The sequence below is a fragment of the Larimichthys crocea genome, chromosome X, assembly GCF_000972845.2.
Source record: "Larimichthys crocea isolate SSNF chromosome X, L_crocea_2.0, whole genome shotgun sequence".
Taxonomy (NCBI): domain Eukaryota; kingdom Metazoa; phylum Chordata; class Actinopteri; family Sciaenidae; genus Larimichthys; species Larimichthys crocea.
In genome coordinates, this window is record NC_040020.1 from 26,954,225 (window position 1) to 26,976,827 (window position 22,603).

Below are 22,603 nucleotides of genomic sequence, written 5' to 3' on the forward strand. Positions count from 1 at the left end.
TGTCTTTTATTCCATAATCAAAAATGGTTAATCCTAATACTCTACTGGTGGATTAACTAATGTTTTTTGATTTATTGGCAGCTCTGAATAGGTCAAGATTGAACAAGAAGTAAGTGTGTCGTTTGACACAACCTTAGGCCGACTGGTTACTCACTGTTAAAAAAAACACACACACTTATCAGCAAAAGGTGCATTCACAGTATCTGTTTAAAACCCTTGCTAACAGAGCAAACACTGTCATCGCTGAACAATGTTATCGGATAAACAAGTTAGTAGCCAAAACACTCAGATGGGTTTCCTGAAACATGAGGCACTCAGTATGCTGCTGACATTTAAGGCCTCCCTTTTACTGGCACAATGTAATATATCAAATATGCAGGTAATATGAAGGCCACGTATAGAGGCAAAGATGGTTCTTTCTCACCAGAACAGCACAGGTTTGTTTTTTTCCCCACACATCTTTATGGAAAATAAACTTTAAATAAATACATTTTTACTTTCCAGGGTATATTTATTATATGCCTACAAAATTTGGGTAATTATTACTGCGTCGGCTTTTACTGTATCCCTCTTTCAATCACCTATTTGCTCAGCGTATCTGAGGCAGCTGGCCTAAATCTCAAAGTGTGGTTTATGGAGCACACAAATTCAGTAAATCTCTTCCTTCTACAAAATAACAGCTGACCCATAGTGGTCATCTGAGTATGCGGGACTGTATCTTACACACAAGCATTCATCTGCAAGAAAGCCTATCGGTCACAGCTCAAATAATATGTTCAAAATGTGTAGGCAGTGAGTGCACGGAGAGCACAGGTACTTTTCTTTGACCGATTCCTTATGTGAAGGGATGGTTCAATTAAGCTGTGATGACGTGTAGAGATGGAATTCATGATGCGGATCATCAAGCAGAACTTATAGTAAACCTTAGCAGCACACTATCACATCATACACGGATAAAACATTTTAAACATTCACTACAGGATACACATATTTACTGCCAAAGTTACCAAAATGAAATGCATGTTTTCTATAACTCTAGAAATATTTGCACAGAATGTTTGCATCTGTTGTCTCTGATGGAGCTTCATTGCTTTTCTCTGCACACTTCTCTGTGTGAAGTTAAAAAAGTTTTTAAATCCATTAAGCGACCCTATATTTTTATATGAACGCTGAATTAGACCATTCCCTGTAATGTGAAGGGGTTGATAGTGCTGCCGGTCCCACTGAGAATCAAGGGCCATTGAGAATTAGACCTTTTGAATAGATTAACCTTTAAGTGTGATTAATTTGACTTAAAATGTCACTGCATGCAGTATTGCTGAGAGGCTTTTAAATAAGTGTCTGTTGCCAGGGATTTTTTTTAAAAAGTGCTTTATGGGGAGAGAAAATCACGGCTGAGAAAACAGGCACTCTGTGGCTGTTTTTTAAGGTTCTGCACTAAACTAAAGGACGTGCTGCTTCCTCGGATGAGCTGCAAAATGCCAGTGAAGGCGGCGCTTCATCCGAAGCTCAGTGGAGCACAGCAGCCAGATGATGAAAGGCTTTATTCATACGGAGTGACAACAAATAGATTCTTTTCCAGCTACAGTGCTCTGAAGCTCCCCTTTGAGGACAAAGGACAAAACATTTTGAATGCCACTATCCCATATGACCCAAACTATCATGTACAAATGTTCAAAATCTCATCGACAAGGCATGACCATCTGAACAAAAACCAAAGACAACTTGCATGTTTAAGAGCTTTTATCATGGCGGTTCAGCTTTGGTATCAGCTGGGGAGCAAAATATATGCATGTAGGAATAAATCAGCATATTAATATATCAAAAAGCAAGTATGCGACTGCTTTGGAAGTTTGGTAGCAGGTTTTAGTTTTATCTTTCATCAAAACGGCTCACATAAGGTCATATGGTCTGCAGGAACAAATACTTTTTTCCTCTTCTGCATGAAAGCATCTTCCCAAATAATTCTGCAGCTTATAAATGTGTGAGTGTATTATAATATATTTAGTTATTTAGAGTCCGTTCAGAAAAGGCTGAGGCAATCTGTTTCCATTCAGACAAAAGTAAGAGAAGGTTCGCAGGTTCAGAAAGATATGGCGGAGGGGCTGTGGGGGTGAGGGGCTTAAGAATGTACACTCGTGAAAAAGAAAAAAAAAAAAAAAAAACTTCTGGCTAAACCATCATCACAGCAGCCCTGCGTCAGGAATGAGACAATGGAAGATTCCTAGAGTTTAATGCTCAACTGGGATGGCAGAGTACAGAGGAGGTGGAACAATGGCCATATTATACTTTGGAAAACTGTAAAAGAAAAAGTCTTGATTAAGTCTGCCATATTTTTTTTTTTACTCTTTACTCTACTCTTTACTCTTCTATTTAAGTAAACTGGAGCTTGACTTAAAATAATAGTCCTATCTGAAGGGTATGTATGAATCTATAGTGAGGAAATGGTTAATTCAGCTCAGCATGGAGGCTAGAAAAAGGGGAAAAACATCAGAACCAGCCTACCAGCACCTCTACAATCCTGGGAGTGTTGTTGTTGCTGCAAGGGTGCCAAGCAATCAGCAAAGACTCCGGGAAGTCTCAAGATATAGTCCAGCACATAACAATCATAAAACCCCAACTTGTTATTTCTACACTATGTTTTTTGTGTATTAGAGACAAACAAAATGTGTTAAATCGTGAGCTTAAAACACGGTGTAACACTCCAGTCTTTTTTGCTATGCTAAACTAACTAGCTTGCTGGTTGTGAGGCAGCCTTATCATGATATTTTGATGTGGGAGTGTTATCAATCTTCTCATCTAAATCTCATCAAGAAAGCGAATGAGCATATTTCCCAAAATGTCAAACTAGTGAGCTGATAAGTGAAAATGCAGAAGTAAATCTAGCAGTAAATCACAGTACAATCACAACCCACAGCCGGCACGAGAAAATATAAGATCATTCGTAATACAGCTCAGCCTTACCGTATCATATTCCATATTTTCCGTATTATCTGTTTATGTTTTTTCAAGGCAGCATTATACAGTTAGAAGTCAGGTCATGGAGGGATGTAATGAGACTCTAAACTATAAACTGTCATTTTCTCTGGCCAGTTGAGAGCAATGATAGCATCACAACATAAACACACCCCGACAACCAGGACAGTTTGGCCGTTGCTTCACTCGTTACCTGTCCCTCTCCTCCCGCTATTCCTCACATGAGACAAACAGAACCATGACAACTGCCTCATCAGCTTCCAACCGTTTCATTAGTGTTTCAATTACCTGGGTGCTGACAGTTCGTGTCCCATCTGTGGCTTCCACCGTCAGGTTGTAATTTGATTTCTGCTCTGTGTCCAGGGGCCGTGCTACAATCAAGGTTCCACTGGCTTTGCCCACGTCAAAGCGGCTGTCATAATTACCACCTGTGGAATATTTTTTTTTTTTAACAAACAACAAGGAAGGACAAAAGATTAGCGACAAATCATCACTTAGTTGTCTGCATGTAGCAAGGTCACACAAACGCTAAATGGGATGGTGCTGAGATGGAAATGCAAACATCAATTTTCCGATGATGACGATAATAAAGAATAGATACAGTAATGTTGATGTCGTTAACTGTGAGCATATATTTGTTGTTTATCTAAACATTATTCACATAATAGCTATTTCATGCAATTAACCCTGACACCCAGGGATGGGTATATAAAAACAAAGTGATGAATGTATAACAACACATGCTTTTTAGCATCCTTTTATATACTGTATAAAAGGGAGCTAAACTCTCACGGATGAAGCATTATAACAGCGGATATAAAATGGAGCTCTAATTCACACAAGGTGAAGAGAGGGGGATTTCCTGGCTCTCTTGAGAATCTTAATCAGGTCACAGGTTTAAAGGGGGAGAATGTGGCACAACATCAATAGGGTAGCACGACACAATTCAACCACAGCCAACAGGCACCACCAAAACACAATGTAGGATGATGTCTTAATACAGCACAGCCTGTTATGAGATCCCTGCAGCTACCTTCTGCTGTACAGTTGTGGTCACAAGCCATCTGAAGGATGTAAAACATCTCAGTATCCTCTATGCCGTCTTGCAAAAAAATCCAACCAAACAGAACATTCCAGAGAAAAAGGGGGAAAGCAAAAGCAGAGCACAGAAAAGGGAGAAGAGAGAAGAAAAGAGACGTGTCAGTCAGACATTGATTAGAAGGAGGACGGGCTGGGACGAGGAGGCGAGTATGTTTTTTTTAAAGAAGTCAGTTTAAGTGTTCTCATGCATACAGTGCCTATCACGAGTTATAAAGAAAAACATATTTAAGAAACTACAAGTTAAGTTTTAACGCTTCAAAACAGAGTTGCCAATTAGAATTGCCCGTTCGCTCACGCTGAGAAGAGTGTCATTATTGTTTGTGATCTGTTATGATACGGTTCCGTTATGTAAACTCTTCTACAAAGGCGGAGAGCAGGAATACATAAAAACAGAGAAACTGAGAAAAAAATGAAACTTTTTGAAGCTTGCCTTCATTTTATGCATTTTGATGTTGATTAAGAACCTACATATAGTAACCGCCATAACTGCATAACACCTACAAATGCAATTTAAGAGACGAAACTTTTGACTGATTACAGTCCATAATGATAGGGAATAAATACACTGTCTACTACTATATGTACACTACATTTAAATCAATACATGACTATGCAATTTAATATATTTAAACATCCACAACAGGAGTTTCGTCTTCATATATAGACTGCATTCAGTTACATGATGTTGGTTTATCAAAATTAATATTTTTTTTATATTGATAAAAATGAGCTAAGGCTAGTTTGGAGCTAGCATTGGAGTCTCTCTGTGACAATTTCATCAGCAACAATTATACATTTCTGTGGCACAATATTTCTGTATGTGGTAAAACAAATTGTGACCAAACATGTTCCTGTGTTTCAGCTTCGTAAGGCAGCTAACATGGCTGCCAGCTGAAAATGGCTCTTCAGATTTGACTTCTCGCTGACATGCAGCCAATGTGGCCACAGCTTAAAATCTTGCTTCATTATGCCACAAATGTCCTGATATCCCAGTCATATCACACACAAACATTATGTTAGTCCTAGTCCTAGACAAAGAATGAAGTGAAAGAGTTTTTCTACCTCTGAGGCGTTTCTACAGTATGCATGCACATACACAACAGAGATGCATACCTGTGATTTCAAACCACACGGGAACATCAGATGATTCGGTGGCCACGACGCCCACCATGTGCGCCACAGGGTCGCTTTCCATGACAGAGAAAGTGAAGGGGGACTCCTCGAAAAGCAAAGGAGCCGCATCGGCCGGCAACTCTGGTTTGGGAATCCACTCGATATGCAGACGACAAGAAGAGGATTTCTGAGGACGTCCATTGTCGACGGCTTTAATCTGAGAGAGAGACAGAGAATGAAAGACTGTGTTATACAGCATTACGCAACATTTTGTTGCAAATGAGTTTCTGCACAGCTCTCTGATGGATCCCAAAATTCTTTAGAAATAAATACACAACAAAGTTTGCTCATATAGCTCGCTTGTTAATGCTTGCAGATAAAAACACACCAGTGAATGATATTACATTTTTTACGCAGCGCCTACCTACTTTTATGAGAAACCTCTGATTTAAGGTACAAAATCCTGGGTACCATGGGTTGTGTTTCAATCGTAAAAGCTCTTCCGTACTCTGAGCTGTCCACACGGAGGAATAACCTTGCGTTCTCAGTCACAAAACACCTTTTGTGTGGTATTCTTTTGTGCTTCAACCTTTTGTGGGGACTTCAATTACTGTAAACTGTGGTGAGCAGTGTCTTCTTGCAGCTGAAAACACAACTTTGCATGTGTGGGGACATATAATCTGGGTGAAAATCAGTTTAAACCAAAAAAAAAAACAACAACAACAAAAAAAGAGTATTAAGTATCAGCACAACAGTTTTCACAGCTAACTGTGATGAATAAACTAGAGCTAAATTCTTTGTCTCACAGGTAGATGATTGGCAGATAATGTTAATTTTTCACACATCTATTACCAAGGAATTCTGATAAAAAGAGTGCTGTAAAGTGGAAGTGTCATGTAGATGATTGACAAATTTGCCACCATACTAATAGGACCATGGAAATAAAGCAAGCACACTGTACACCACTGCAACAATTAGATCCTAATTGGATGTTGTGGGCTGGTGTTTGGAGTGTGCTCCTTCAAATCTGGAGTATGCTTTTTGCAAGTAATATTCTTCTACACTTGCGGACCAACATGATGTGAGTGGCCTAATTAGCATTTGGGCTGTTGTACAGAGGCTTTTACTGCATTTTTAAACACAAAAACTGTTAAAGGGAGGGCAGCGAAACACAGGGGATTAGAAAACTTGAGAGGAAGAGGAGAACGCAACAATAAAACAATAAACAAGCATCTGTTGTAAAATATTTACTGCTCTCTCAGAGACTATCAGGCTGAGGACAGGATGAAGCCCTGGCTTGAAATACTCACTGTAAGAATGTCGTATTCTCCAGCAGAAGAGAACTTTTTAGAAGACACCAGTCCAGTCTTGGGCTCGATAAAGAACTTTCCGTTTTCATCTCCTTCCTCGATGCTGTAAGAGATCTCGGCATTAGGTCCCTCGTCACGGTCTGAAGCAATGACCCGATACACCGGGTCTCTCTTCATGGCTCGCTCTTTCTCCGGCCTCTCCCGCTCTGGGAGTTTGATCTTGTAGATCTTCTCCAAGAACAACGGCCTGTTGTCGTTCTCGTCGAGGACTTTGACGATGACGCGGACAGTGGTGGATTTGGCTGGAACGCCGTGGTCAGTGACTGTGACCTGCGTGGCAAAAATACAAAAACTTCAGACCAAGAAGTGTGTAGACTCACAGATTTGAGGTTGAATACAAGCAAGCAGCTATTATCTCATGTAGTGACCTTTAAAACATTCAATACCTCTTATCTCGTAATGTCACAATGCCCCTATTGTTTTCATTTATGATATGATAGATACATACACACGGGAATGCCTTCCAGAGTAACAATGTCAGAGTTTTGGAACAAGAGGCAGCAAATAATTTGTTCATGTTGAACTCCAGCAGTTTGTAAAGACAGCTGTGTTAGAAAATCAACATGCAAAAGTCCATATTGAATCAAAGATGAGATGAAAAGGGGATGTGTGAAAAAAAATTAAAAGGCAAGTCCCTCTGAGATTTGCTGTCAGGTTTTTTTTTTCTTTCTAATACACGTTCTTTACTTGAAAAAACAAGTGCACATCAAAAACATGCTGTTATACACTCATCTATTGCTGGAGACAAGCTGTTTTCTTTTTATTTTAATAATCTCTACAGTATAATAAACACTTAGTCATGAAGTACTCCATGGAGAATTGTTCTCCCCTGACAAAAGATCTTTTTTAGAACTACAAATACAGCGTTCTCCAGCAGAATTACAAAACAGATTAAATAGATTTTCAGATATTTTCATTCATGCAAGACTTTAATAGCAGCCATTTCGATCCCTTAGTTTTGTGATTCTTTAGTGGTCAAACCATGTTTGTTTTGTTGGATGTAGTGAGTACTACGATGGGCTTTCAGACTCTTGAGCCACTATTTTAGGCTAATAATACAAATTTAGTAACCTAATTTTAAGCATAAAGGTACACAGATCTGGTGGTTTGGTGGGCACTTTGAGGCACAATAACAAATTTGGTGAGTGTACCTTTAAGTATCCACTCTTAAACATAAGGTAATGTGATTAACAGAACACAGAGAAGTGGAAAAAGGTGAAAGAGCTCAATTAAATTAGCTGGAGGGAAACTTTCTTGCTACTAGTCATCAGCTAAGGTTGGTGCGTTCCGGTAAACATGATTTGTTTCATCTGGAAGCTGCTAGGGTGAACAAAAGAAAAAAAACTTACCTAATCTAAAATAGCATTTAAGATGTTTGCCTGTGATCATGAACAGTTGCTTGTATGGCTGGTACACGAATAACCCACCAGAGATAATTATTTTTAATTAGCTGCACCTCATCATTCTGATAGCACCAGCTGTACCGACTCTGTGGCTGTGTCAAACTTGCAAACAAAGATTTTGCACTGCTAATAAACATTAACGCTTACTGCCCTCCACTGAAAGGCCGGGGGCTTTGTTAAACTCCAGAGGAACTCTGTATAAAAGACAGTGTCGCACAACTGAATCATTAATGGAGCCTTAATTTAAGTCATGACATCAAGTGTTACTGGCGGCATGCTAACGCTTTGTAATTTGTGCCATGTCTTCAGACGTTTTGAGAGCACAGTTTGAGGAGTTTAATCAAAAGCAAAGAGCCACAGGCTGACCTATACAAACGCAATTTTCTATTTTCAATCTAGTCCCAGAAAGATGTGCTCGAGGGGTCTGTGTCTGAGCTTTGCCAGAGATGTAAGTATTTCAAACTTCAAGCCCGCAAAATACTGTAGAGGTACAGAACAAATGTCACGGGCATTTAAAACCATCTACTAAGTGCTCCACTAAAAACAGTCAGGAGTCCAGGATGAGGTGCACACCATTTGGTACTATAGTTTCAATTAGTGAAGTAATGTGTTTTTTTGTTTTTCTCACAGTGTCTGCAGCTGTCCGTGCTATTCACATGAGCCAAATTAATTAAATGGGGTGACAAGAAACCTGGGTTTGAATGTCTCTCTCTGGGAGGATATGTTGGTGCCCATTCTGTGCTGTGTAATGAACATTTCCATTATGAACACATGAGCTAGATAGGTATAATGTCTGATGTCCCCGATTACAAAATATCTTGAGGCACTTTTGAAAGGAGTAAAGTACTGAAATGAACCGTCCCAGCGTGGTACCTCAACAACACTGCTATGTGTGTAACTGTGTGTCTGCACGTTCGAGCTACTATCCATCACCCTGTGCCTCTCTTTGGAAGATTTTCATTAAAAGTCTTTGTTTGATAATTAGGAAAACTACACAAAACACAGAGAGGTTTCACCAGAGGGAGTGTGTCTCATTACATCAGTATAGCACTGCTGTGAAGTGAAGTGAACTCAGTCAGCCCATTATCCTTGATTATCTATTGCAAAACTTTTCTGACTGACCATATGTAAGTTACGCTGTTTTAATGCCTCTAATGTTAATTAAAATAACCTGAAAATCCAGATAAACCGTGATTCGGGATTTTTTTAAAGTAAGTTACTATAAAAATGGAGCTTGGCTGTAACAATGTGGAGACTTAACTGAAACTGATGTTCCACACTAGTTGTTTAAATAGAGCAACTCATTCTTCTTTTAATTATCGTACTCGCATTGTAGAGGAGATACGAATGTCTGCTGTAATAACTGTTGAATTAAACAGAGAGAAAAAAAAAAACAATATCTCATTGTTAGAAGATTGCTACTCTCGGGGTGTTTCTGCTCCAGGAACTTTCCCCGGGGGATCAAGAACCTTTTGATGAACTCATGCTGCTGAGGAGTTTAATCAAAAGTGTTCCAACCAGAGGAAACAGACAATTTTGTTCCTACTCCAGAAGTAGTATTTCCTAATTCAACAGGAAACCAGGGCTTGAGGTTAGTCCCTTTGGCTTCATAGTACCTGGAACTATTTAGTCAAGAAGTATCTCGTCCTCTTTACATTAAAAACAGAGAGCCTAAGATACGAGTTGAGAAAACAGTAAGGAAAGAAACAATACTTGATTAAAAAACAAACAAAAAAAGTAACTGTTGGGTGACATTCCTAATTCAACAGGACACCAGCGCTTGAGTTTAGTCTCTTTGGCTTCAGTCAAGAAGGGCTTTCAGAACTTAATAAAGAACTTAATCTATCTGAAGTGTTTTTGTGTCTTAGCTGTCACTTAATATAGTGTGGTTAAATGTTGTGTCAGTTCATTAATCAACAGAAGATTAAGCAACAACTCTTTTGATAAGAGGCCAACAATAATAGACTCATCGCTGAAGGTATCAGCTTCTCATATGTGAGGATCTGCTGGTTTATATTTTGTAGACTGAATATGTTTGGATTCATTTTATCGATTAAATAATTAATCAGAAGGGAAAACAAACAGTAGGACCCAATATCCTATTCAAATAGGCCAGACTAACAACCTGTTCAAAATGAAGCCAACTGCATGTTGGGAAAGGCTCCAGACAACAGATGTGAACAGCCACATTCACCTCTGCTTTTCCATTATAATGTTCTGTCTAACAGTCCCAGGCTTGAATCCTAAGCATGTCCCGGCATGTCCCACTTTAGCTTAGTTTACCAACCCCCATCTCATCCTGCCACTAGAGCCCACACTAGACCATCAGGAGCAGCTTTGCCTTTTTCTCAAATTCCCCCACTGCCTTTCTGCCTTTAGCTCTCTCTCTCTCTCTCTCTCTCTCTCTCTCTCTCTCTCCCCCTCACAAACACACACACACAGCACACGACTACCGCCTACCAACCCCCCCCAGCCATCTCATCATAAAAGCTGAAGGCCCCCTGTGCTCCCTCCACCTCCTCTCGGCATTTGGTGCAAACAATGCTGACACAGCCCCCACCCTAATTGCTCCACATGTTCCACATGGCCCCACGTTCCGTTTCTTCTCCTACAACAAGCTCGTACAAAAACTTTAACACTGGCTAGGGCCGCAACTTGATTTGCACTGCCAGCACCCATTTCGCACACAAAGGCATGTGCGCACACATGTATTCTTCTTAGTCATGATTAACCCTCGATTAGCTGCCCTGAGGATACACTTAGGTGTGTGTGTGGGAGTGTATGTGTTTGGGGAGGGCAAATTGTAGGCTGTAGAGGGTCTGGTGTGCTGCCCCACAAATGTTTAGCCCAATAAAGAGCTTCCTGCTGGATTCCCAGTGACCAACAAACTTCTTAAGTTGCCATGGTTACACAGCTCTTCCCAGGCTGTGTTCATTCAGCCACTTTATACCTATTTAGGTCAAAAGTTCCTTGCTTTAAATTATCCCTCCAACTCAGTCACATTAAAGAGGAATGTGCAAGAGAAACTTTTAATTAGCTACCTTTCAGAAAAATGTTGGTTCTTAGTGGACTGGGGTTATATAGTATCTGATATCATTGAGAGCTTAAGTTATAAACAATACAAAGAAAAGCAAGAGTATTAGCATGAGGAGAATAGGCGTGTTGAATTTGGCATAACATTAAAGTGTAACAGAGTTTGAGTTGAGTGTTTAATGTGGTTATTAAAAGTCTGTCTGGAGGCATTTTGTCAAATGAGACAAATGAACAACATTCGTGAACTCAGGCGGAGTTTAGGCGGCAGTTTTTTTCAGTTCTTTGAATCAGACACTAGTTCGAAAGTAGTCATTCAACAGCTTTCCACCACATGTTGGAGGTAGCAATTCTACGTCTACAGCAAACCGCTAGATGGAGGAGTTTTGGGTTTGCATGGGAACCTTTTTTTCTGAGCTTCATACCCAATAGTCTTCACAAATTCAGTTCACAAAAGATTTGGACTTTTTTAAAGAAAAACCTTGTTAATCAGTTTTAATCGTTTGCTAAACATTTTACTAAAGCAATACAGTTTTAGTTTTACTTTTAGTCCTGTAATGCAATTAGTGCAGTGTAATGTACAATCAGAGTATGAAATACAACGCTGCTCTCGCACCAGATGCACATGCTTTAATTGTCACCCAGTGATCACTGAATTGTGTAACTTCTAACAATAATTAAAAGGCATCCAATCTGCTCCCCGTCAGCACCGGAAACACAATTAAAACGGCTATTATCAACCTCGGTTCTGTGGTGAGAAAGAGGGAGGGAAGCATCGGGAGAGAACAGAGCCCGGCTCAATTAAAACCCACAAGTTTAGACATTGGCTTGTTGGGTTGAGAACAGTTTCCTGTCCCAGCTTGCTCCATCCACAAGACGGAACAGTGGGAAAGAACAAAGGAACAGTCACCAGGATCTCCTACACACCTCCCACCTCTCCCCCCTACCCCATCCGGAAATCAGCACAGGGAGAAATTATTCCAAAAGGACGCTTCTTGCATATACAAGAAGACTTGTTTTTCGTTGGCGATATGTGCCAGCTCAAGTTGGCTGGAAATGCCAAATCTCTAATTATCATGTAACTAATTTATATTCACATGAATAAAAGATACTATGACACTGAGCCGATCTTCACCTTTGTCTTTAGTGAGTTGAAAAGTTACCAAAATAAAGTGCTTACCTCAAGAATGTGTTCATCTTGTTGCTCCCTGTCCAGTCTTCTTGAAGTAGTTGTAACTAAACCTGTTTGAGACAATCAGAGATAATAATGTTAAGTATACAGATATAAAATTATATCAAGCAGCAAACTTGAATCATTGTACTTTTTCCCTAATAAAGCCATCATAAAATGGCAAACTAAATATTTCTGAAAATGGTGTGAGCACTAAGTTTGTTTTTCTTTATTAAAATGTACTACTCAGTTCAAATCTTGGTCATAGTTTTTGAATAACCAAGTAAATTAGGGATCTTTGTCAGAAATGTTTATGTTACATGATATATGAGTATTAGTAGGCTAGCTAAATTTGTATCTCCTCCTCTTTAAATTAAAAACAGAGAACCTAAGGTAGGTATTGAGAAAACAGTAAATGAATAGCATGCAGGTAAGAAACAATACTTCATTATTAAAACAAACAAAAAACGTAATCCTCCCACTCACTGTTGGGTGACATAATCTGAACCCTGCTGGTTATCTCATCAGTCACCCATGAGTTAAGAGTTTGCATATGGAGGAGCTTCTATGCACTGTTTTTGGTCAAATCAGGCACCAGACGGCCCACCACACTGCCTCACATACGTGAAATATCACAAAGGTCTGCAAATCGTGCCCAAACAGCAGCGCAATCCTGACACCCCGCTTTTAATTCTTCCGCAAGCTGAATAAACAGACAGGCAGTCAGGCATCACCCGCAGTCTTGAGCTCTTTTTGAAACAGAGAAAAGGAAACTTCATAAAAAGATCCTGCTGATGGCTGAAGTGTTTCAAGGGTCTTTTGGAGCTCTATCATTCATTTCAAGTGGGAGAATTGATGTCGTGTGACATCAGTCGCACAGAAAGGACTTTGTTCAACCAGGCTTTGACAAAAGTAAAAATAAAACAAGCTTGAGTCTTGAGTTACCCGTCTAATCCAATTTTGAATCAAATTCGCGAACGAAGAGAAGAAAGAGAAGAAAACGGGGGAAAGGAGCTCGCTACATGGCTACATTATAAGCAGCTTTCTGTTCTCACTACCAATGTAATTGCAACTTTGCAGAGACACTGAGTGTAGAGTAGACATGCCAGGTTCGACCGCACCAGAACTGTCTGCTTGCCACACTGCGCCTGATTAGCATAAAGCAAAGGATTTCCGAAACCCAAACCCATCAATGGCACATATGCCTGCAACGAGAATAGCAGGCCACAACTTACAAGTCCTGAAATAGGCCTCCCTCAGCACTGCAATTGAGGCATATGAGCGAGGCACTTTAGCTCCCCCTTTTTTATCCTCTCCTTCTTAGGCTTTATTTAATCTTCACAGTGTACTGCGAAGATATCGGACTACTGATCCTCGTTCAGAAAACATTTCCTGTATGGCTACACATTCACAGGCTGCAAATTTAAAATAAAATATAGCACCCACTGTAGTCATGGAAAAGAGGTGTTTTATAACTGACAGCACAAATTAAGTTTAGTGAATTTATACGACCCGCAGAAATTACTCTTTGCGGTGTTCCGTGATGTCTGCAAGAAAGTTTGCAGAGGATCAGCATGGGTTGCATGAGCTAGTGAGTTGTAGATTATTACCATCAAAGTTAATAGTTCTGCTGTGCCACATCAAAACAGACCACGCTGACTAATTATTCATGTGCTTTAGCGAGGCTGGAGCTGATGGATGATAATGTTTTTAAGCTCCACTGTGTGCTGTGTTAGGTAGCTCCTTTTTGTATTATAGAGCCGAATGCAGATGACAGTATTAACAACAACGAGTCTACATCTCTGATTTATAATTCCTCTGCAAATCACCTGCCTAATCGGAGCTTGACTGTGTGTCATAACAGATACAGTGCTTGTTAAAGGTAGACAGTATCCTCTCTGTGCAGAATCACAGCACTGCAACAAACGTAACATTGGCGAAGCCAATGAAATAACAAAATGACTGGCTTTTATTCAAAACCCACACTGGAGAACAGAAATTTAGTTTCAGTCCTGCCTTGCAAAGACTGCAGAAAAAGTCCCATTTCACAAACATAATTTAGACCTTGATGCTGCAACAGCAGGCACACTGGAAAATGAGTTAATGACACAGGGTAACGAATTACTTGATGCCTTTTGTATGTGTGAACACGTGCTTGTTAAAAAAAAATGTGTATATTTAGTTTCGGGGGTAATCTCTCTCTCCCATAATTCTCCACCTGACGCACAAATTAGCACAGCTACCTCCAGCTGGAAATAGGAATGGAACATTTGTTTTATAAAATGAGCTGGAGAGAGTGCACGGGCAATTAAGAGTGAAAAACTAAAAAGGAAGTGAAAAGTTATTTGGTCGTTATTTCACTGTGGTTTCTTGCTGAAGTAAAAATAGCCAAGTTCAGTGAGTGAGCACAATCAGATTTCATGTACTATTCTCTGGTGAAATTCCATTGTCCAGGGAGGCAATACTATTGGCGTGGTGTCATAGATATCAAGCGTGTTTGATAAATATGGGATTCTTTCCAGATACTATTGTGCTTTTGGCAACAGCGGGGTGCCGACCTTCTCACAGCAGGGTGTCGACGCCTTCTGCCAAACCGTGTATCCTTAATACACATCTCAAATATAACAGACAATCCTGTCATATCAGGAGCGCCTGCCTTTAATCCTATGGTCTGTCCAGGGATCTTCTTTTCAGATCCAATCCATGTTTTCTTCAGTGGTACCAAGGAGACTATGGTTGCAATTATTCTTGTCTTTTTTCTCAATTCTCAAGATGAATTGTTTGGTCTTCAAAATGTGAGAAAATACTACAAAAATGTCAAACTCTCTTTTCTAAAACGCAATGTGACATCTTTAAATGTCAAGAGATAATCAGTTTACAATCACACTGGACAAAGGAGCATAATTTTCTGCCCATAAACTGATCAACAATAGTAATGACAACGATAATTCACTAACTGTTTCAGCTCTCCAATAGTCAGCTAAGTGGTTCTGGTGAAATGGTTAAAACCACAAGCTCAATTTTACTGCTTTCTCACATTTTTAAAGTTAAAGTATTTAAGAATTTTGATGGAGCGTGAAACCGGCATCCACTTCAAGATGTAGAGATGTCTGGGCGGAGAATCAGATCTGAAATGCAAAAAATATGTTGCATCTAGTGTTTATGAGCCAAGCTATTTGTGTTGAGGCTTAAAATGCTTTTGTTTTGCTTCCGTTCCATTTTTGTCTGACATGCTGCTAGATCCGTGACCTCAGGACATGCTGCCCACGCTAATATCTGAGCACCGATATCACTTTCACAACAAAATTTAAGACTTGTTTCCAAAATATATCAAACATCTAAATCTATTTAAACTCATAGAGGCTAGTACAGTACATGCTCACCAGGAATGTCCCCTTTATGTAGGACCTTGCTGGCACTAGTGTTGCAGCAAATAAAGGTGCATACCTTTCTATCGCTACCTAAACGTTAAGGAACTGTAAAATGATTGGTTGGTTAGCCAGAGCTCGCCAGAGAAGTCTGCACTTCCAACCCGCAGCCTTTGTCACAACACACACTAACACACACACACACACACACACACATACGTACGTACAAAAGCCATCCTCAGGCGTGGGCTGAGCTGGGCCGACAGTAATTATAGCCATGCTGTTTTCAGAGGGAGAGAAAAACAACAGCAAAGCAGCAGTGGCACTCTCAACCATGTCCTTGAGCGCTACAACCGCTGCTCCAAAATGGAGGCCTGGAGGGAGTTAAGGAGTCCAGGACATTGTTGGGCCGGTTCATACCCGGGCACTGCTGCTGTGATTAGCAGTCTCGAGAGTGACACACATATTTATCTGACACACATTTAGCTGTAACACCAGACAAACAGGAATGTTCTTGGTGTCTGTAGCGGCCGGACATGTGCAGTCTTTGAGATATTTAGTTTTGTTGTTGATGAACTGACACTAAGCAATAAAAATTCATTATTTAAACCCTTGTCATTTCTCTGTGTGAGGAAAAGAATGAGCACAGACTGCAACATTTCTTATCCTGAAACCCAGTGTTTAACCCCAGACAACTATATCAATATTCCCAGCTTCATTATGCGTTAAGTGTCTGCCACATGAGCCTAAAACAATACTGTGAAGACGATCTGTTTTCACTGCTCATGATGCCATCTATACTGTGAAATGAAAACTGTGGGACACAAAAACCCAAAGGACTGTGGGAGTTTAAGAAGGGATTGTACATCAAAGTAGGAGCTGCTTGTCGCTTCCTTTATAACTGAGTTTTCAAAATGCTGCTGAACAAGAGCTGGCTCTTCTCTTTTATTGAGAAGGAAAGCACTGCTTGGCATGCCAGTTAAAAAGGCAGTGTAGCCCAACCAAAGTCCTGGTCTGATGTCCACAAACATGCAGAATTTAACAAATGCAACAAAGAGAGGCCATATAAGCTATAATGCAAACACATATGCAGACGTATGGTCTTTGCGAAAATGAGTAAAAGATATTTAGTGGGGGGTCATTGTTTACATTAGGATTGAGATATCTCACCACCTCACAGCTGCAAGGCTTATTTGTAATCTGAAAAGATAACCATGCCATGGAAGACTTGGGGCTATAGGGGATTCAGGTTCTCAAGTGCTTGTGAAAGTGAATGTTATGGGGACTAGTGTAAATATATGGGAAACTTGGAAGCAGTGGAGCAGCTGAAGAAAGGCATTACAGATAGTAACAGTATGAGACCGTGTGGGCACTTTGGCTGTACAAGACAGACATTTATGCATGTTGAGATTTAAGACAGATTATTTGGTGTCGATAAATATTGCTTGCTTGGCGTGTACACTCAAAGACAGTCTCGTTTAATGATCGTCCCTTCTCTCCCTCATAGATACTGGTGGATTTCACATTGGTCATGAGGCATCTGTCAAATTTACACATAAAACCAACAAAGTATTATTGCGGCCAATAATAAATCTGCCAATCTGCCATGGCCATGTAGGCTCTTGACCACCTGTCAATCAAATGCTAGATGTTGAAAAGAAAAATGTTTAAGTAGAGCTACTGAGTTACCGGAAGGCGTATAATTAAACGCAATTCAACTGCAGAATTCAAGTGGACCACATAGGGACAATTTTTATTGGATGATGATATCCTCTGTGTTCATACATTAATGCCTAGTTCTTCTTCGAATGCATGGAGTCGGGTTTAGTCTGTTTCAAAGCGTGCACGGTCCCACCAGTGTAAAACACTGAATACATTTCGTGTCAAAGTCGATTGAGTCCAAACAGTGTGACAGATGGATTCACTTTTGGTCGACTTTATCCTACAAATTTGTTGTGCTGTTGAGTAATAGCAATGTGTCCTTTGAGGGAACAGAGTCCAAAACGGAGAATGTTATTGTAGCTTAACAGCTGTGTGTAGCCACTTTTATTTAACATCCACTATAAAGAGTATAAAGTATATAGCGTCCCACAAAAGAGGAATGGTTTAAAGACAGAGAGTCAATGGTACAAATCTATTCCTTTGAATTAACTTTGTGGTCCTGTCCCATTAGCGGCAGAGCTAATAGGCCTTCTAACTGACCATTAGCAAGCTCGTTAGCTTGGGCAGCTTAATTCTCCTCTTTGAAAACACCCTTTGTTGAATTAAATGACGTTCAACCCTAAGAACCAAATGCTTTTGGAGGGAAATAGAAATAAGCTTCGGGATAGCATGGTACAAGCCGGTTAGTGTGTAAGCAGATAGCCTAGCAGCTACAGCATGAACTGGCCTTGTGCGTATAAATCACGCTTTGCAAACCTTAATAGTTCATGAGCTCTAAAGGCAACAGTACACTAAAAATGAAGATCAGTCAAATGTGTTGCTGCTTACCAATGTACATTCAGTAGTCTACCCACTGTAGCTTCCTAACTGTTTTTAAATAATAATAGTAATAACTTTATTCATATAGCACCTTTAAAAAACAGAGTTTACAAAGTGCTTTACAGAGCGCACAATGCAAATTCAAGGCATTTAACACTTTCCCCATTTAAAGTGACTGCCTGTATGGTTCACTTGTGTATGTGAGGCATCCTGATGTGCACTAATAACAGCGACCTGGTCTATTTAACAGAGATGTCTCACAGCAGTTCTACATTAACCCTTGAGCAGGAAAATTTGAAGTGATAAAACATTTTAACTAAAACACTGCACATTGTAATTTCACTGTGTAGTGATAGCATAATGTCAGTAACAGCGTCTAATGTCCTCACCTCTTTGGTTTACCTCATTTACCCTTTGTAGGTTGGTCATCCTGCACATAATCCATTTCTACAATAATCTGTCCAGCTTCACTATGTACAGAATAAATCATGTTTCTCCTGTAGTGTTTTTGTGAAGCCAAGAGGTGAATAAAGGTTAAATTATTCTTTCTTTTTGCAGAAAATCTTTGTCGAGTTTATGTGTGAATTTTCTTCCATTTAATTTTAATGTTTAAAGAAATAAGTCATATAAAGATAAAATGAAAATGACACGCACAATGATAAGTTTTTTTGGAAATAAAGAACCAATGTCACATCTTTAAAAAAAATATATTGTGCCACAGAGGTCTCAGGTTGGATTTGTTTCAAAGATCCTGTGGTTAAAATGAATCCTAGCTAACTAAGCTACCATGACCACTCTCTTAACTTTTAAGAGCACGATCAGCCATTTTTCATTTCCACATTTTGTTCTCACAATCTCTTTTGAAGGCTGTGACAATAGTTTGGCCTCAAATCACCGGAAACGCAAGGAAGTTGTTGGAAGTATCCATTTCCTATCTCGCTTCCCCTGATAGTCGTTGGGGCTTTGGTAAACCACTGATAGCACCACTGTGTGTGTGTGTGTGTGTGTGTGTGTGTGTGTGTGTGTGTTTTCACCCTCAAACAGAGAGGGTGTCACTGAAAGTTGATATGAGTAGCACGAAAAGTGGATGTTTCGCAGATACAGTCCCTGTGGCTGTTTTCCCTTACTTTTTCATTCAGCCCCAGGGATGACAAATGCACATAAAACCTGTCGAAGGTATCCAAGCTTGCCAAAGCATTACCCACGGCATTCCTTTTCAATTGATGACAATGAGCTGCTGGCTGGAGGCAGAGAAAAAGGATGGGGCCAAAATTGTTTAATAAGAACCATAAGAATTCACCTGGGTGTATCTTTCTCCGTTTGGGTTTAACCACCGGAATGAAACCTGCCATTAAAAGGCAAACACAATCAGGTACAGACAGCCATATCCTATTAAAGGCGTGCGCGTCAGCTCTAACTACACCATTGTCTGGTGACGAATACAGATAGGCGCCATCATTATAGGGTGGAGTTTTCAACAGGCTTTACGTGCTCTAAGCACAAATCTCATATGTCAGATCACCATACACTAATGACAGTATGTTCTAAAAAGTCAATGGACAACACTGGCACAATTAGAGAAGCTTTAGAAAGTACTAATACTGCACATAGAAAAGTAGAATAGGTACAACAGGAAGTAGAGTAATGAGCATTCAGAAAGATAAGATCGCTATCGTAGTGATCTTTGCTCTCCAGCTCGCTCTCCTTAGCTTAGATATGAAAAACTTCCTGTGTGTGTGTGGCGTGCGGGGGCGTGTGTGTTCTGACTACACGTTCTGCCTGGTTGCCCTTTCCTAATACATACATGTTCTGGCATAAGAGCTCTGTTCAAAGTCCAGGAAGTCACAGCACAGTAACAGCATTTCATGGACGAGAGAAAGAGCGAGAGACATTCACCAGGTAATAAACGCTGCTCACTCTTCCTCAGAAAAGGTGGGCGACTTGTGTTAACAACCTCACATGAACTAGCTCAGAGATCTGACAATTTCTTTATAAAGAAAAAATCTAACTAGACAGCTAGTGGGCTGGCTGTCTCAAGTGCTGCATGTGTGGACAAAGCATCCTTATTCTAAATCTACACCCAAGTGATAAAAAAACTTTGATTACTCTACAATGCAATGTGATTTTTTTTTTTACGCATTAAATTATGCATCTGCCTGTCTCACACAGCCCATATCCTATTGTGATCTGTTGACAACAAGCCTATGAGACTATACCCAGGAAATACAATTCTCTTCAGCTGCCAAATCAAGGCTTAGGAAGGCCGGAACAACCATAGTCATGTTTGTGGGTGGGATGAGATCTGTGCCACCAGACAACTGAGCACTGGTTCATCTTTCAAAATTTCACACCGTACATCGTTATTCAAATTCACCGATCTCTCACTGATTTAGAACACATAATTCATATCCAGCTGACTGGCCCAATTTTCACCCCACACGGCTCTGACTCCCTTTTTTCCCCTTCCTTGTTTTTTTTTTCTCTCCCTGTTCCAATCCCTTCCAAAGCGAGGCTATATCAAACCGTTAAGTTCTGAACTCTCAGACGTTGGAATTGCAATAGACTCTGCTAAGAGAAGAGCTGGCCTTGCACTTTAATGACAAACTAAAGTCAGAGAACAGCCAAAACAGCAGGACTTGTTTACTTGGCAGAAATAAAGGAGCCTTTCATCCTGGACTTTACTGAGCCAATGTGGGTCTGTGTGGGAAAAAGGGCAACCGACGCCACCCAAGGCGTCAAGCGAAGCCTTCATATGTGTCTGAAGCTTAACAGGCTGCTTGGAAAGCTGCACAAGGCTGCAACCCATGATAGAGGGCTAGCTAGTTAGCATGGGACACATGCCTACGTAGTGCCAAAACCCACAAACAAAACATAGGCCTTAACGTCTTTTCCTTTTTCCCACCCCTTTGTAGAGCTTTGTAGATATGCCAAGACAGGCCCTATGCTTCCAATGCAATTTTAGAACATGTAATTACAGAGACTTACATGTTGTAAATTTAAACATTTTCAAAAACCTGTAATATGCGGTGAGAAGGCCATATTGAGTTGATAATGCGCAGAGATATCAGGCCTATTTTGATCTCATTTAACGAAATAAAACAGGATTTGTGATCATTCTATTCTGTCTGATCAACTTAATATTGTGTAACACATTGCTGTTGCTTTAACTGGCAATCTGCATAAATCACTGTCTTCTCTGGTAGTCAGCTACATTTGGCTCCCTGTTTTCTCTCTCCACCTACTTCTCTACCGCCACTCTCTGCTGCAATCTTTAAAAACGAACGAGAGAAAATCAAAGCAACAAAGCAGTGATTTAAAGAAGTTTCCTTTGTCCAGGCCATTCTTTGTTGAACCTGACACAAGGGGCTCTGGTGTCCCACTGATAAAAGTTTTAACATGATTTGATATGCATGAATGGGTGTTATCCTTATGCTTCGGTGCCCTCCACATAACCGTTTTTTTTTTTAAAGAGCTCTTCTGACACTTAAAAAATAAACAGCCAAACCTCTGTAAAGAGGTTCAGCTCACAGTGGACTTGACCTTTCTTCATAGAAACTCTGTAATCCTAGGAGTAGGAAATAATTACTTCAGATATGTGGGCTAAGAAGACTGTACTGTATGTTTACTGTACAATCTTGTGTGGGACATTATATACCAAAAATGCCATTCAATTCAAGATCAGCTGGTTCAGTGTAAACATACCTTTCCAGCTACGCTGACATATCATCACAGGATACTCATCCATTTAAAGGCAAAGAATACAAGACAAATATAAACTACATGCCGAAGACTTAAATGATGGCAAAGATATTTTCTTTGCAGCTCAAGGTCTGCCTTTGTTGTTATGTATGACTGCTTTGTTGAGCTGAAATTTCACAGCGCTTTCCTGTTTCAGCCTCCCAGACCTCTTATCATTATTATCATTATACGTAAGCTAATCTTGTCATGCATGCAGACGAAACAACGACCTTATGTGACCTAAGGTTTCCCCTTTTTTTCTCATCATTTATTTGTCCTTTCTTTTCCTGTCCATCGGGGAGTGCCCAGCGTTACTCCGAGGCTTGTTTGAGAGGCACGCTGCGTGATCAATCCTTATTTGGTCAGAAAATTCACATTGCCACTTCCAACAAAAATAACTCCAGTTTGTTGATGAGACAACCTCAGGAAACAGGACCACACACATCAGTGAGGACAAACTGGAGCAACTGCTTCACTCTGCATTCCTCATTTCAGTTTAATGAGCACTTGCATTCATAGCAAAAAGACACCTGTGTGTAAGCTATGCAAAAAAATAAAAAATAAATTCAGTAATTGGCACTTTCCGAGACGGATACAGAGTAAAACCGTTTCATGTTGCTACTGTGATCTATATTAGTCATTTAAATCCACACTAACTGATCTTCTTTATTTGTTTGTTTTTTTATATTTGTATCCCTCAGGTTAACTTAGGTAAAATAGCTTGTGTAGAACAAATTATTAAATTCAGCCTAACAAGAATAAATCTGTACATTTACAGTGTGGCCGTGTGCATTACACAGAGCTTCACTTTGCACCTATTACAAGTATTTTCTCTGCTATTCAACTAAACAT

General features: G+C 40.0%; 1 protein-coding gene across 7 annotated transcripts in view; it reads right to left on the reverse strand.

Moving 5' to 3' along the window:
• fat1a (FAT atypical cadherin 1a) overlaps positions 1-22,603 on the reverse strand; it is a 71,192-nt gene that overhangs the window by 30,022 nt on the left and 18,567 nt on the right. For 5 of the 7 annotated variants that reach the window (XR_002042903.2, XM_019274902.2, XM_019274901.2 and 2 more), the window contains exons 4-8: positions 12,174-12,235; positions 6,501-6,830; positions 5,191-5,407; positions 4,010-4,078; positions 3,265-3,404 (exon numbers count right to left, since the gene is read on the reverse strand). Coding sequence is in view for 6 of the 7 variants with exons in the window: in XM_019274902.2 (XP_019130447.2) it covers positions 3,265-3,404; positions 4,010-4,078; positions 5,191-5,407; positions 6,501-6,830; positions 12,174-12,235 (818 nt within the window). In the remaining variant the exon portion in view is untranslated. The remainder of the gene's footprint in view (positions 1-3,264; positions 3,405-4,009; positions 4,079-5,190; positions 5,408-6,500; positions 6,831-12,173; positions 12,236-22,603) is intronic. The other 2 variants (XM_010729268.3, XM_010729259.3) reach the window with 1 other exon arrangement.